Source organism: Lissotriton helveticus, chromosome 12, assembly GCF_964261635.1.
Source record: "Lissotriton helveticus chromosome 12, aLisHel1.1, whole genome shotgun sequence".
NCBI lineage: Eukaryota > Metazoa > Chordata > Amphibia > Caudata > Salamandridae > Lissotriton > Lissotriton helveticus.
In genome coordinates this window covers 110206563-110223169 of record NC_136073.1, presented here as the reverse complement: position 1 = coordinate 110223169, position 16607 = coordinate 110206563, and the positions used below count along the sequence as shown (strand labels likewise).

At 47.9% G+C, this 16607-nt stretch overlaps 1 protein-coding gene across 2 annotated transcripts in view; it reads left to right on the top strand.

Moving 5' to 3' along the window:
* LOC144799820 (calpain-5-like) overlaps nt 1-16607 on the top strand; it is a 127915-nt gene that overhangs the window by 101761 nt on the left and 9547 nt on the right. For both annotated transcript variants that reach the window (XM_078671391.1, XM_078671392.1), the window contains exons 9-12: nt 1797-1919; nt 3501-3697; nt 5957-6078; nt 7549-7685. In XM_078671391.1, coding sequence (XP_078527517.1) covers nt 1797-1919; nt 3501-3697; nt 5957-6078; nt 7549-7685 — 579 coding nt within the window. The remainder of the gene's footprint in view (nt 1-1796; nt 1920-3500; nt 3698-5956; nt 6079-7548; nt 7686-16607) is intronic.

The window sequence follows — 16607 nt, the reverse complement described above, 5'->3', positions numbered from 1 at the left end:
ACTGTGGAAAAAAATGGAATTGAGGTTTGGTCATCAACTGCTATAGAGTTCATCAGACAAGAGTTTGTATGAGTTACACTTGGTCAATTGCCTTAACCTTGTCTCTGTGGTGGATATTTAAATTAAATACCGCAGCATGGAACACTTTGTCTGCAAGGCTGTGGAGGAGTTGGGTTCAAGTGTCCGTGAGAAGCATAAACACTCAACTTATTTCCACTTTAAATGGCTTTAGGGTTTAACACATTGACCAGTTTTCAAAACAAATCAGTAAGTATAGATCAGATTAAAGCAAGACTAAGGTGCACCACATCACTCTCATAACAAATATGGATCTCCTGGGGAGAAGAAGCTTGTTTCATTGTTTTTACTCCTATTATAATGGCCGACTCTTTATGGGAATGGTTGATCAATTGAGTTGTCCAAATAAGCTTCAGAAATAAGTGTCATTGTGAGTAGTTTATCTGCCAATCTATGATGTGACTGGTGCTTAGGAGTGGAAAATAACTGACATAAGATTATATAGATTGTGTCGTCCTAGCTCTGAAGCAGATGGACATATTATGATGATCTGACCACAGTTGTGAGCAGATATTGAAATAATGCTGAGCACATCGCCTATTGCAATTAAGGCCAGAACTATATGAGAAGCATTTATATCTATACGGCATGGTCTCGATTGAGTGTTTAAATTAGTTGGTTGTATTGTGTTGCTAAGCTTTACTGTATTGTTAAAGGTTTTAGATGGTTAGATTGTTCTATAAGGTCAAGCAGTGCTGTGGAACCTCTGAAATTTAGTCAGTCTCATATCCCCCTTTCCAAGGTGTTCATGACCCCGTTTTCTAATCTTAATTTTAGCAGGTGAAGCTATAAATGACTCTGTGTTGGAGAAGAAAAGTTATTTAACTGCAACCAAAGTTCTCCAGCACTGGTAACTTTAATAGATTCGAATGCAGCCCTTTATTACCCTCCCTGGAAGAGGTATTTTCCTTCTTTGGAGCACTTAATATTGGGGACCGGCACTTATTTTCCTGCATTAGACATTTCCTGAATGCAAGAGAGTGAAAAACACCCAGGTCAGAAAGATGGAGGAAGAGAAAGACTGCAAAACCATCACAAAGGGACAAGGCAGGAGCTTGTAAGAGTAAAATAAAGGGTCAAGGAGTTTCTGGTAGTGGATTAAAGCGGCCTGAGGTGAATTCCAGACTACCAGCCTTGGTATTCGGCACACCGACCTTTATTTGCACCAGCCACAGGCTGCCGAGCAGACCTTCAGGCACCGGCACTCAATCTTTTACAAAGTAAGCCCTGTTGGTGGTCCATCAGGGAGTGGGATTTTACCAGTACTGCTTCAATGAAACAGAGTACTGGGAGTCCTAGCCATATAACCGGGAATAATTTAAGCTTGTAAAGGCATAGAAGACGCCAAGCCTAGAGAATATTTGTAAGAGGTAAGAGACAGTTTTATTTTGTGTATAGTAGCTTTCTTTGGCTGTGTATGGCTGGCAGTACCCACTTTCAATCCCTGATTAGGCTAGGTTTAAAGACTGTGGTGGGTGAGAAAAGACTGCATTTTTGGGAATGTGTATGGAGAATAGGCTGCACTCACTATCCACACCCTTTGCAAGTTAATAGAAATTTGATGGGCTAATCTCTGCATTTGGCATTACCCCAATACCCACCTCACTTTGGAACAGCAAGCATTTGCAGGGTTGAGTGACCTATCACTTCTCTCTTTAAGATATACAGGCAGGGCTAGATTCTGTAAATCTCAGAGTACTTTTCTCTCCTTTTCTCAGTTTGCTTTTGATATCTCCCTGGAGCACGACTCTGCGCTGATCTGCCTCCAGCAAGATGACAAGAGAGCCCAACGCAAGTCTGGATCAGGTGGAAACCTGGCCATGGGCTTCGATCTCTTCCAAGTAAGTGTTGGTAAATGGATGTGAGTATCTGTGATGGACACTGAGCAGAAACATGCAAATTTGTTAGGAAAATATTGAAATTTTTCTATGGTTTATGTGCTTCATCCATACAAAATGTCACACATAAAAAACACAAGTCAGTGAGCAGTAATGATTTTTCCTTTGCTGGTCTCATAATCTCCTTCTTGGGTGCTCCTAAATGTTGGTAATCATGAGTTGGGAGCTGCGGTTCTCCAGGTACCAAAGTTGGAAATTCTGAAACTGGAAGTTGCTCTCTGGTTACTATAAATCTGACTGGGTAGAGGCATTCCCGGAATGACGTTTCCTGGATGTGCTTGGATCAAGTTTTCCTGAGAAGGCTTCCAGGATTTCCCCAGATGGAGATTCCTACATGAGGCTGTGTCAGACCAACAATACTTTGCTGATGTACCCAGACCTCGATCTGAACAGCTCCAGCAGACCTTTTGCAACACTCCCTTAGTTTAATAGCAGCTTTCACATATAATTTCAGAGCTCCCATGTTTTATCCTGCGGGCAACAGAAGCAGATGGCTGCTCTGCTAGATTAGACGCCCTCTGGCATTACAGTTTTAGACCAGAGAAGACATACATATCACCAATGCGTAGGCTGGATTATAACAAAAGCCCTTTGTTGGGGGCATTCCTGGCCCTCTTGCACCTGGTTTTAATACCTGCCAACCTCCAAGTTTGTCTTTACTGGCACACCCAGCTCCACCAAGGCTTCCTTGAGTTATCGAGAGCTTTACAAAGGGTGATGGGGTCAGTTGATCTTAGTTCGGAGGAAGACTAGGACTTTACTTAGGTGTATTTGTTTGGAAGTCCCAGGTTTTTCTTGAGATAGCAGGGAAAGTGACATGGTTTAAATGTGAGTTGAGCCTAACTATTGTTCATGCTGGCCTGTTGCAACCATTGGGACACGGATACAGACGCATACACAAGTCGTCTCTCTGCCTTATTCAATGGTTCCCTTTTATGGCTACTTAATTCCGTGTCAGTCTAGAAAGTAAGATTCTATTTGAGATCTGTTCCCTAGACGAGTAAAAGTGATAGAGGGGAAGTATGTTAACAGGTTGGCCAGTGGCGAGAGATGTTTTAGATGAGAGTCCTAGAAGTATAATAGTTCTCCAGCCATTATTGGTTAGGATATCTAAGTTAATGCCACAGGTGTCTCCGGCAGAAAATAATAAAGACCGATTGACCTAATAACACAAAGTGATGTGTTCGCTTCAAAATCGTGACCGCTAATAGTATCGCTGTGATGTCTTAATGGGAGATGTGGAAATGTCAATAGAGATATTCTCACATAGGTGAAGGTAGTATAGCTTTACAGTCTCTAGATTTTGCTTGATGTTCACGTAGGAAATGTAGGAACACCTTACTGCAGTTCAATATCATCACTGTCTTTATAGAGGTATTTGGATATTGTGGAGAGGGAGGTAGTTTGGTATAATGGGCAGATCTACCACTGTCAAAGCCTTCGTTGTACAATGTTGAGCAGATTGTGATGTGGAGACACTCTGGCATGGGTAATATGATGGAGCCGTGTTATCTATTTCTCAAGGTGGAGCAAAACCGGAAGTATCGGATGCACACGGTCCAGAGTAAAGTGGCTAGCTCCACCTACATCAACTCCCGCAGCATCGTTCACCGAGCGGAACTGCCGCAGGGGAAGTACGTCATCGTCCCCACCACCTTTCAGCCTGGGATAACTGGGAACTTCCTGATTCGGCTCTTCACGGACAAGTCGTCTCACCTGAGGTAGAGTGCAATCGTAGGGTAGGGGCTGTCCACCTCTATGAAGGATAGGAGGGAGCTGTGTGTAGGTAAATAGTGTGCTTCCCTGGGTGACCGCCCTAGACGTCCAGTCTGGCATCCTCGAGGAGGAGGCAGAGAGCCTGTCCCCCTAGGTATAGCTCTGTATGTACATGTCATTCAGGGCTCCTATGTATGGCCTTCTATAGAGCTATAAGTCATGATTTATGGATATGATTGTAGGGTAGCTATCAAAAAGGGCTCCTGGGCAAGGTACTTGTCAGTCAGCACTCCTGGTTATTGTTCCTAATTCCACTGTCAATCAGATCTCCTAGCTATAGCCCTGTATGTACCTGCCAGCCAGAACTCCTAGGTATTGCCTCCTATGGAGCTATTAAGGCAGGATTCATTCATATGGCTCAGTTTGTAAGGCAGGTTTCAAACAGGACCATAGGTATGGTTTATGTATCAATCAGTGCTCCTAGGAATAGCTGTGTACATAAATACCAGTTCACACTCCTAGTGGTGGTTGTTTTTTCTTCTGTCTAACAGGTCTCCTGAATGTGGCTCTGTATGTTGTTGTTAGTCTGACTATACTTGTAGCAGTGAGTCTGCACTCCTGTGTATATAGTTGGTAGCTTGTGTTTTATATAGTTTCAACTAGGAGAACCTTGTTATGGCTCTCTGTGTAGTTTTCAGTCAGGTGTCCCAGGTGTGGCACTGCATGCACCTGGTAGTTAGAGCTCCTGGATGTGGCGGGCCAGGTGCTGTTTAATCAGTACTACTGGATGTGGCACTGCATGCACCTGTCAGTCCGGACTCCTAGCCGTGTCACTGCAAGCACCTCTCAGTCCGGACTCCTAGGCGTGTCACTGCAAGCACCTCTCAGTCCGGACTCCTAGGCGTGTCACTGCAAGCCCCTCTCAGTCCGGACTCCTAGGCGTGTCACTGCAAGCACCTCTCAGTCCGGACTCCTAGGCGTGTCACTGCAAGCACCTGTCAGTCCGGACTCCTAGGCGTGTCACTGCAAGCACCTCTCAGTCCGGAATCCTAGGCCTGGCACTGCATGCACCTGTCAGTCCGGACTCCTAGGCGTGTCACTGCAAGCACCTCTCAGTCCGGAATCCTAGGCGTGGCACTGCAAGCACCTGTCAGTCCGGACTCCTAGGCGCGGCACTGCATGCACCTGTCAGTCCGGACTCCTAGGCGCGGCACTGCATGCACCTGTCAGTCCGGACTGCTAGGCGTTGCACTGCATGCACCTGTCAGTCCGGACTCCTAGGCGTGTCACTGCAAGCACCTCTCAGTCCGGACTCCTAGGCGTGGCACTGCAAACACCTGTCAGTCCGGACTCCTAGGCGTGGCACTGCATGCACCTGTCAGTCCGGACTCCTAGGTGTGGCACTGCAAGGACCTGTCAGTCCGGACTCCTAGGCACGGCACTGCAAGCACCTATCAGTCCGGACTCCTATGTGTGGCACTGCATGCACCTGTCAGTCTGGACTCCTAGGCCTGGCACTGCATGCACCTCTTAGTCCGGACTCCTAGGCACGGCACTGCAAGCACCTATCAGTCTATACTCCTAGATGATTCGGTTGTCATGACTCATTGTTTCTAAGTGTGCACCATTTTGCAGACCGTCGACTTGTGACATGGACTGGGGCGCTGAAAGCCGGGACTTTTAGGTTCCAGGTATCTAGCCATCAGTAAGGGCACGCACTTTCAGGATTTGGAGTTAGCAGTCCTCAGTTTGAAGTGTGGATATGTTCTTTCAGGTTGAAGCCGGCACTGAAATATGTGACCTTTACTTCTGTGGGATATCTGTACTTTGAGAGGGGCGGGGATATTGGTCTGCATTTGTGGGTTCTAGGTTGTCTAAGTGGCTTATGAGACTAGGGCTGAGGAATTCATGAATACACCTTTCTAGCTCCACTTCTGTCTCTACAGGAGAAGGAGGACCACTTTCCTGGTGAAAGTCAGGACCCATCATTTCTAGGGGTAGAGTTTCCCTTCTCAGGGGTGGTTACAGACAGGCGTCACTAGGACCCAGGACCTTTGAGTTCTAGGTATACATGTGATTTGAGCCTTATGCCTTTGGACTGGAGCACATGAAGTCAGGAACCATCAGGTCTAGGTTTGGGACTGTCTTTAGGGGAGCACAGGACCTTTGCAGTCAGTAACCAGCCCACTGTTCCCCTCCCTCGCGCAGGGCGTCTATTGGTTCCCACCCAATAATGGTCTCTGATGTTCTTCTTCCTTTGTCAGAGAAATGACCAAAGACCTGCCAACGCCATCTTTCTGGAAGCGGATTGTGGGGTACCCGGTACTGGTCACCTCCATTAATGTGTACAGTGCTGCGGGAGTGGCACTGCCAGGCTCTGCCAAAGGTAATTATGTGTCCTTATCAGTCAGCTGGGTGCACACAAATTCACACACACAGCATGCCTTCAGGACCAGCTCCCTGCCAGGAAAGTGGAAAGAAACAATGGTAACTGGTTCACTGTGATTTTGTTTTTAACCGCCTCAATCAGAGCGGGTGCTTCTTCACCATAAATTTGTTTATATTCTTTCGGAAGTCTATTATTTTTTTTTCTCATTCTTAAATGAATATGCTAATGTAGGATTGTGATAATAGTCATTAACGGGAAACATCCTTTACAACGCAACTTTTACCACGCAGTGCTTTTACGACGCAACTTTTACAACGCAAACCATTACAACGCATTGCGCGGGGGGCGCTCTAGGATAGGGAATAGGTTTAATTTTCTATCCAACACCTTCCCTACTATCCACGGGGACTGGAGTTGGAATAGTAAATTAAACTATTCACTATCCAGCGCCCCAAAGCACTATGCGTTGTAAAGGCATGCGTTGTAAAAGCATGCGTTGTAATGTCATACATCAGTCATTGACATGACTCTAACTGCAATCCTGTATATCCTTCCTGAAAGAAGTCACACTAACATTCTTAGGTAATACCAGGCACTTGCAGTGACAGCCGGTGCAGGTAAGAGTAGTGGGGCGTGTCGAGAAAAAATAAAATGTAAGAGAAAAGCACTTACCTTGTGCTCGCCATATTCCCAACTTGGCAAAGCAGCGAGCGCAAGATAAGTGGATTTATTTTTTGAATGTTATGTTCCCTCGTCGTCGTCTGTCATCCCCCCTCCCCCCCACACACACACACTCTGCCCCATTGCTCTTACCTGCACCAGCCGTCTATGGGCACTTGTTTATAGGAAAGGTTGTTCGTTTCTAAACACAACAGCTGTGTTATTAAAGATGGTGCTTTTGAGTTGATCATCTCTAGTTGGAGTAAGGATGATTAGGCGAAGGCTAATGACCCAGGACTGAGCAATAAAAATAGTTCCCTGAAATTAGTAGTGGAAGGATACAATTCATCCAATCAATACATTCATTCAAACAATCAATAAATACATTTGTAAAGCGCACTACTTACCTGTGAGGGTCTCAATGCGCTGGGGTGGGGAATGCTGGCGGGTGGGGGTGTAGAAGCAGAGTTGTCCGTTGAGGTACGCTGGTCCGGTGTTGTGGAGTTCCGACATACCTATGGCTTAGCTCTACAAAAAGCACTGAGCTAAAATGCTGTCGAACGGGTATACTTGCTTGATTTCCTTACACAGTAATTGGCTGTCAGGCTGGTAAACCATCACCAGGGAGTACCCAGGCTGCACCATTCTAGGTGCGGGGGGTGGGGTGTGGGGGTGGGTGGTGTGCGTTAGTGTGTGTGTGGGGTGGCTATGTGGTGAATGTGTTTGGGGGGGGTCAGTGTGCGGGTGTCGTTCGGATGGTCGTGCACTTCTGTTGCCTCAGCTAATTCCTGCGTTCCTCCCCGGCAGCGCCAGACATCTTTGCCAAGATCTCGTGCGAGGGGAAGCAGGTGAAGTCCCGGGTGCACCCAGCCTCCTCCAGCCCGGAGTTTGACCTGGGGGGCATCTTCTACCGTAAGAAACCCCAGAATCCGGTGAAGATTGAGGTAAGTTGGGGCCAGGGCCGGCTTTAGGGTAGCACGACTGGTGCGGCCGCACTGGGCGCTGACCTGGGGAGGGGGGTGCTGATCTGAGGGAGGTGGTGCTGCCCACATGGGGGCGCTGTGTTTACCAATGAGGTATGATTTAAAAGCACCTGCAGCCGAATTACTTGTGCGTCCAGTTTTCAGGCAGACTTTAAAATGTCAAGATAACTCTCGTGATAATGTTCCTGCTAAAAAGAGAAATCCGTGCTTGGTCTACTGGCAGTTTTGACTCCATAAAGTAGCGCAGAGAGTTAATCTGCCTGCTGCAAAGAACATATACTATGCAGATCACAAATCTGTATTTTGTGGGGATAAGTGAGTGGATTACTGCTTTTGTCACAGAGATCATTTCGTTACAGCTGTACATAAGATGCATCCATAATATAGAACAGTGACCTATGAACAGTAACCAAAGAGCAGCATGCAGACAGCAAAAATATATATAGAGAGAGAGTGTGTGTGTGTGTGCGTCCCCGTGTGTGCGTGTCCGTGTGTGCGTGTCCGTGTTTCCCCCCCCCACAGTGCATTAGTAAAAAGTGTGGTGGAGCCCTGTAGAACAGGTGTATGTGGTAGGTCAATAGGGGAGCTTTAAAGCCACCCCTGATATTGTGCAGTGTTCAGTAGACCCTGAGGTGTCATCATTACTATGGTTATTGCTGCACATTACTTTGCTCCTGGGAATGCCAGTGCTCCAAAAAGTATCTATTGCCTTTCCTTCTTCTGTCCATCCTGGGATGGTGTCTCTCCTCCCAGACTCCTCTTACTTTCTGTTTTGAGATACTCGAACAACAACCGAGGACAAGACTGATGTGTTGTGTCTCCAGTGACGTCACCAGTCTTATTCAGCATCTTCAACCATGGTGCTGGAAACACTTTGCGGGGTGTATTTTGTGTGCGCCAAGACTCCCACTATCAAGGCCATCCACCCCGTAATCCTTTGAGGTATAGAGGTCTTAGCCACTGACTGACCAGCTGCCTCCCAAATAGGGAGATATTGAGCCAAATAAATGAAGTGTATGACGTGTACCTTCAGACATAGAAGTCCTGAGAAACTAAAAGCCAACCGGACCCCCCGCTTCAGCCGAGGTCTCGCCCTCTTCTCCCCTGCCTGTGGTGCCATGTTCTCAGTCTCTTTAAAGGGATAGCAAGGCTCTATAGTATAAACATCCACTATCGGTGACCATACCCCTGGTCCCCCTGGCACTGTTTACTTCTGTAGGTTTCACTACTCGTCCTTCCACTATCCTCGGAGTAGGAATTTGAAGGCAGATGAACAGGGCACAAGTCGTAAAAAAAGAAGTGGGGGGACGCTGTCACCGGAAGTGACGTCACAACAGGAAGTGGCGTCACGAAGGGTGCCGAGCTCCTCGTCCCAGAGAGGCCAAAGAGTGAAGTCCAGCTGTTTGGCAGGGGGGACGGCGTCCCCCTGGTAAAATAAGTGGGGGGACGCCATCCACCCGCGTGGTACGCAGACTCGAGCCCTGCCGATGAAGGCTAAAGAGTGGAGCAAGAAGTTAACCATGGGATGTCTTCGGGTTTAAAGTGTCCATGGGGTGCAAGAGAGTAGCCAATAAAATACCCCCAGTTTCAACAATGGCCTGAATGGGCGAGGCGAGCATGTCCAGTACTCATTAGGTTGCTTGCTCAAGGAAATTATGAAAATAACCTTACCAAATGCTGCCTTCCAGACCTCAGTTCTCAATTAATTTGGCTAACTTACCTTCCATGTCATTCATCCACCCACCCCTTCTCTCCATCCTTTCTTCTTTCTCCATTCATCCATTCTTCTCTCCACCCAACCTTTCTTTCACCATCCATCCTTTCTTCTTTCTCCATCTAACCATTCTTCTCTCCACCCAACCTTTTTCACCATCCATCCTTTCTACTTCCGCTCATCCATCTGACCGTCCGTCATTCTTTTAATCCAGTCTTAATTTTCTTCTTTGCCCGATCAGTAAATCCATCCATCCTTCATCAGTCCATTATCATTCCATTTGTCCATCACTCCATCCATCCTTCTGCCTCTCCATCCATTTCTCATCCATCCTCCTCTCATCCATCTTCCTATCCATCCATCTTTCATCTTGTGCTTTTTATTGCATGTGTTTCCCCACTCCAAGGCTTCATCATGCCACTCCCTTGCATGGTTTTTTATTTGGGGGGCAGTAAAGTCAAAGGCAAAGAAACAGTAATCATCTTGTTAAATGCCTCATGCTAAACATGCTCGCTAGTGGCACCCAACCCCCACTTAGGCTGCTAATGTAGGGGCTTTCAGACCCCAGTGATTTGTGAGAAAAAGGAGTGGTCCAGGAATCCTAGGTCTGGATATGAGTCCCTTAAGTTGTGGAGGGGTTATGCTCGAGGCTCTGGACCTATCCAGCCTCAGAGAGGATAATGTGGAGAGAGTTTTTGAGCAAAAGTTCCAACTTTTTAAAAACATATATTCTCCTCCACTAAAAAGGAGGAACTTTTGCTCAAAAACTCTCTCCACTTTCAGACCCCAGTTCCTGACGCCCCTGATGGTGTGACTTCCTCTACTACTGTTATTTTGTTGAATCGATGTCCATGCTCCAAGGGTGCCTTGAAACGCCGTACAGATGGTATGTTGCAAAATATCAAAACACATAAGAGTAATTGTCTCTCAGGTGCGGCCGGTACAGGTAAGAGTGGTGAGACAGGGGAGGGAAGTCGACATACGATGAAATAGGGAAAATAAAATAAATAAGTAAATAGCCGCATCCCTGAGTCCAGTAAGTGGTTTTATTGACTTATTTATTTTATTTTCGCAATCCTGTTGTATGCCAACTCCTCCCCCGCCTCACCGCTCTTACCTGTCCTGGCCGTGCCTGCTGCCTTACTGAGCAATGTTCAAGGCCCGGGGGTGCTTTGGAAGTCTGACTTGTGACGAGTCGGTGTCTCTTCTGTCCAATCAACTGGTTTCCTCTGTCTGGTCGGAAGGGGTGAGAAGAGGAAGAGTTCATCACACAGCCCTGATGCAGATTCAGGGCAGACATTGAGAGACACCCCCTCCTCTGGTTAATTACTTCAGGGTACTAAAATCGAAAAACCCAAGTTTAATGATCTGTGAGAGTTTATATTATTGATACCTATGTGTTGGAACTGGGGTCACCAGTCCCCTAGGGTAGCATGGCACGAGCGGGTAGGCATCCGAAAGCACATGTGTTAAGCGATCATGCAGCACACACTCACACTGAGACAGAAACCTGGGCACGCAATAAATGACTCCACTCCAGAGCTTGTATAAAAACAAGTGATTTGTATTAAGATAAATAATCAGATAGATAGAGCAGGATCAGGGAAATCATAAATTCATTTAAAATACATGTGTCTCAAGACTTGCAATCAATATTGGATGAATAAATATCCGTTCTGCAATAAATATTAAATATTGGATCAATAAATAGTTAAATACATTTTTAGTGGGACACAGGCCCGACCTACGCCTTGCTTCTTGGTCAGTACCTGAAAGGAATACATCTCAAAGTCATAAGAACAACACTGCATTAAGCATCAATATCCATTTCCTCAGGTAACCAAAGGGACAGTTCCATAACAGAAACATCTCCCCGCTGTAGGAATAAACAATTCGTTAAGTGTAGTTCAAACATTTCCTTAAATATGAAACATTTCATTTGCCACAAAAGTATGTGGACGTAACTCTCCTCCTGTAATAGGAATTAAACATTTCATTAAGAATAATTATTCCATATAACAAGGTTGGGCATCCCTTTGGGAGAACTTCTCATTGGGCCCAGCTAACCATTGCATTAGCCAGCACTAACTAGGAGAAAACATTGCAATCTAGGTAACCATCCCCTTGTGCAGGTTTAACTGTATCAGGGCTACACCAACATTCCATCAGGGAAGTAGAAATCCCTACATTGAGCAGGTGTAAGTAGATCTCTGTTATAGCAGGGGTATGAGACCCTTCCCTGGGCAGGAGTAAACATTGCCTCAAATGAGGTCAACACCTTTCATTAGGCATAAAGTATTTCTTTAGGCATCACACACCATCCTATTACCTGATGCCTGAACAGGCAGGGCCTTCCCCCTATTAATCAGGAGCTTACAGGTAAAACATTTCATTAACCATTTCCTTAGGCAGGAATGAAACTCCTATGGCAGGAATAAAAACACGCCACTGCGGATAAAACATCTCATTAGGCAGTGTAACTATATCCTTATAGCATTAACGTTCCCCTACTCAGCAATCAACAGTTAACAACTCTTCAAGGCAGAGATAACCATTTTTAACAGGCAAGCCTGAGCTTAGAAGACTTGGTTTATGCCTGTAAAGCCTTTTAGTAAATGTAAACATTTCTTTAAAGCAAGGAGCACCTCACTCCATAACTGTGGGCATGTGCTCCACCTTTCAACCAACATGAATAAATGTTTCATTAGTCAGCAGACACAGTTCATTATGCAGCTGTTGGCGTTTCCACCCCCAGGCCAGGATCAACATTCTAATTCCTACATTAAGCAGGCATAAACCTTTCAGCACCCAAGAGTAATCCTGTAAATAAGTAGAGGTTATAACACTGGGGCAGGGGTGTAATAAAACTTCTATAGTTCAGAATAATCCTGGTTCCAAGCAGGAATAACCACTTCAAAACTCTTCCCCAATCATAGGTAACATCCCCCTAATCAGGAGTAAACATTACAGGGAAGGAATCAGGCATAGACATTTCATTAAGTAACTTATAAATAGAACATTACTCATTGCTAGAGAGCAACATCTCATTAAGCAAGCACAGGCCTTGCTTTAGACTAGTAAAACATTTCTGTTAATTAAGGTGAACATTTCAATAAGCAATTCAGTAAAGCATTCTCAATGAGCATTTTACTATGCCTTGGACTCCCCTATGCAGGGCTAAGCCATCGCAGGTGAACTCAGTATGTCTTTAGGCCTACGCCGGAACCAGGGCCCAAACAGTTAATGAATGGCAAGCCTGTCCTCAGGCATAAACAGTAACTTAATGGCCTCCACGTCACTAGAGGCACATAGGGGCCAACAGGTGGGCACTTAAGGTCAAAAATACAGGGTTTCTCTGGGGCCTACAAGAGAGCGCTTGGAGGCACAATTACAGCGCTTCTATGGGACATTCAAGAAAGCGCTTGGAGTGAAATTAAAGCGCTTCCCTGGGCACTACCTCAGTTCCTCACATGACAGCGCTTGGCCACAGGCAATGCTGGGGACAGCGCTTCAGCAGGCAATCAGGTTTAGATAATAGCACCCTGCAGGTACAGCACTTCACAAGGCAGCAACCCCCTTCAGTACCTCAGCACTCTTCACAGGGACAGCAAAGGAGCGTTGGGGGAGCAGGGAGTCAGCGCTTCAGAAGGCAGCAACTTCTAGAGCCACAGAAGTTCTTGGTGACACAGCGCTTTTCAGGATTCACAGTGCTACGATATAGCAGGCAATTCACAGCAGAGGTAGCGCTCGGCAGACAGTTCATTCCAGGTAGCGCTGCTGAAGGGCACCACAGAATATAGCGCTTCAGGCAGGAATCACGCCCAGGATTCTAGCGCTTCACAGACAGCAGGGTGCAGGGCTATAGCGCTTTGGCCCACACGAGGTGGGGGCAAGACCAGCAGGTCTAATAACATTCAGTTCAGGGTGCTGCAGTTCAGGCAAATATAGCGCTTCAGAAGGCAGCAACCCCCTCCATTACTTCAGCGCTCTTCACAGGGTCAGCAAGGGCAGCGCTAGATATACAGGACAGGTGACACCCCAGTAGCAGGTTAGCAAGGGAGACCCCAGGTGACATCAGGAAACGCAGGGTCAGTACCGCGCCAATACCTGTTTGCTTCTTCAAAAGTCCTGTGATGATTTAATTTCTTCTTAGCGCTTTAGGTTTCTTGCGCCCTTGTAAATAGAGGCTTAGTTTCTTCTTGGCGTGATGTTTCTTGCGCCCTTGTAAATAGAGGCTTAGTTTCTTCTTGGCGTGATGTTTCTTGCGCCCTTGTAAATAGAAGCTTAGTTTCTTGTTGGCGTGATGTTTCTTGTGCCCTTTGGTTTCTTGTTTCCTTGAAGGGGGTTAAGTTGGTGGCTGGTGTTAGATCTCCTTAGCCAATCCCCTCAAGTGGTCCCTGGGGGTTCCCTGCCGCGGGGTTAGGTCAGTGGGGGGGGTACAGGATGCCTCAATACTTGTAAAGCAGCACTCTAGGCCCTGTCATTTCCAGCATCATAAGACCCTGCCCTGACCCTCACTGCCTATCCTCCTGCGTAGGTTCTTCCCCAGGTCTTCCCCTCAGTCACTCTTGACAGGAAAGGTTACCTTCCTTTCCTTATACAGTGCCAGTTGACAGTTGGCAGTGGCAGTTGGTGTCACCTCACCTGTTCCAGAAGGTTCCATGGGGTTCTAGGAGGTTCCACCATTCTACCTGTGGGCAGGCTGGCATGCTAAGTTGATACATTGTTTGGAGGGTTCCAGCCAGGCCCTAGCCACTAGAATGCGCCCACTAAACCCCGCTGCAGCAGCAGTGGTCAGTGGCAGCCATGTTAGGGGTATAAGACACCTGCATCTTAACATCAGTTTCACAGTACACAGGGCTTTCCTCACTACACAAGGCCTATACATTGTTGTTACAATAGGGGCATTCTAAATTAAAAGGGGTAAAAAACGAAAAATTTCTGGGGAAAGGGCCAAGTCCCACACATCTCCCCCCCAGCCAAAAGCCAGGGTAGTCCGATCATTCCCTTGATGGGCTTCCCTGCTTGGGGCGGAAAAAGGTGGACGCAGGCCCAATACCACCATGACATTCTCGCTAATCCAACCACCCCACTGGTGTTCCCCAGTGAGATGCAGCCAGGACGGACCTCTAAACAATTCAGATGTCTCTGGCCCTTGCTCTCTCTCAGAGTGGGGGGCAGTAGCCCCAGGCCCGTGGTACCCTTTCCACTCTCCTCCTCAACCTAGGGTCTAAACCCTTAAGTTGAATTGGTGACAGGGGCGAGACCTACCTCTCCCTGCACCCCCTCCCAGGGTTCCGCACCCTCCCACCTGGAGTAGTACCCCTGAGAGTCACAACCGGGGGAACTCTGAATACAGAGATTCCTCCCTGCCAGGTCAGGCAACCCCTGAACCTGGCCACCCAACCCAGGATCTGAACCCCGTGGCTGGACCGGTGCCAGAGGAGAGTCCTTCCTCCCTCTGCACCCCCTTCCAGGGTTCCGCACCCTCCTCCCCGGATAGGTACCCCTGGAAGTCACATTGGTAGGGTCCATAGTTACTGGTACCCCACCCTCCAGGTAGGGCAATCCCTGCACCTGAAACCCCAGTCCAGGTTCTACACCCTGTGACTGGTCCAAACCCCGAACCTCGGGTACGCTGCCACCATTGGAAGTACCTGGCACACATGATTTCAAGGTCTTCAGCTCTGTCTCTGTTAGCTGAAGCCTGTGCACCAGCTTCCCTTCCTTCATTGCAAGGCTCACACTCTCCCTTTTCTGCTCTAACCTCTTTGACGACACACACCCCCTTCCAAGGTTCTCTGGTGTGCCCGCCTCCCTGGGTGTGACCTGCCCCTCCTGTCCCCATCCCCTCTCCCCTCTGGGTGGGCTCCTACCCGTGCCCTCAAAGTGGTACGGAGTTCCTTCTTCCCTCCGCCCAACAGGCACCCCCATCCCCCGACAACACTCCAGTACGCCAGGTGAGGACTCAGATAATTCAGGAAAAAGGTTCTAGGATGTGGCGACAGAATGAGGTCCAACAGGCCCTGATACACTCACAGGCTAGACAGTGGAGGGGTCAATTCCTAAGGCTTGCAGACACAATAATTGTGCAGCCCAATTGCTGTGCACCCTGTCCCAATGGAGGGTGCTGCATGTCACCTATAGGCTGGCGGTCAAAGCGTACCATCGGAACATTCTGTGCGCAAAAAAAGAGTACCTCGCCAAGAGGATTGAGTTGGCCTCCAACTCCTGTAAGGAGATTTTCACCGTGGTGAGGGAGTTTACTGTCCCCAGATCCAACCTACAGCAAGCAGTCCCATCTGAGGCCTGGGTCTGTGACCTGGCTAGGTTTTTTACTGATAAAATCAGATTGATCCAGGCCTCCTTCTCCACCGAGTCTGCGGAAGGGGACGTTAGCACCGGGGTGGGGCGAGCACCATCGGCTACGCCAGAGGCTTTGTTGGCGGAGATCCTGCCGGTCTCCTCTGATGCTTCCCTCTCACTTCTGGCTAGTCTCAAGTCTGGGTCACCATTAGATCCCTGCCCTGCCAAATTTTTGGCCAGGATGGCGCTGTTGATGAACCCCTTGGTGAATCCTCTCCTGAATTCATCTTTGAGAGAGGGGAGGCTCCCTTTGCCCTGGAAAAGGGCGATGGTGATCCCCCTCCTTAAAAAACCGGGACTGGATACCAGGGTTCTGGCTAATTATCGGCCAATTTCTCTTCTTCCGGCCCTTGCGAAGCTTACAGAGAAGCACGTGCACGGCGTACTCTCGGGCTTCCTTGAATCAAATGATCTACTGCATCCCTCGCAATCCGGCTTTCGGCCTAACCTGAGCACGGAGACGGCACTTCTTGAGGTGTCTGAGGTCATCCGCGAGACACTGGATGCAGGTGGGAAGGCTGTGCTTGTCATGCTGGACTTGTCGGCGGCCTTCGACACCGTCCCCCACGAGGCTTTACTCACCAGACTCTATGACATCGGTCTGAGGGGGACGGTGCTCAAATGGTTTACATCGTTTCTGGAGGACCGTCGACAAACAGTCTGGGCCTCTTCAAGCTCCGCTGAGATGCCGCCACTGGGAGTCGGAGTTCCACAGGGCTCTGTGTTGAGCCCGACTCTTTTTAACATCTTTATGACCCCTTTGGCGGCACTTGTGGAGGCTTCGGGGGCCCAGATCGTGTCCT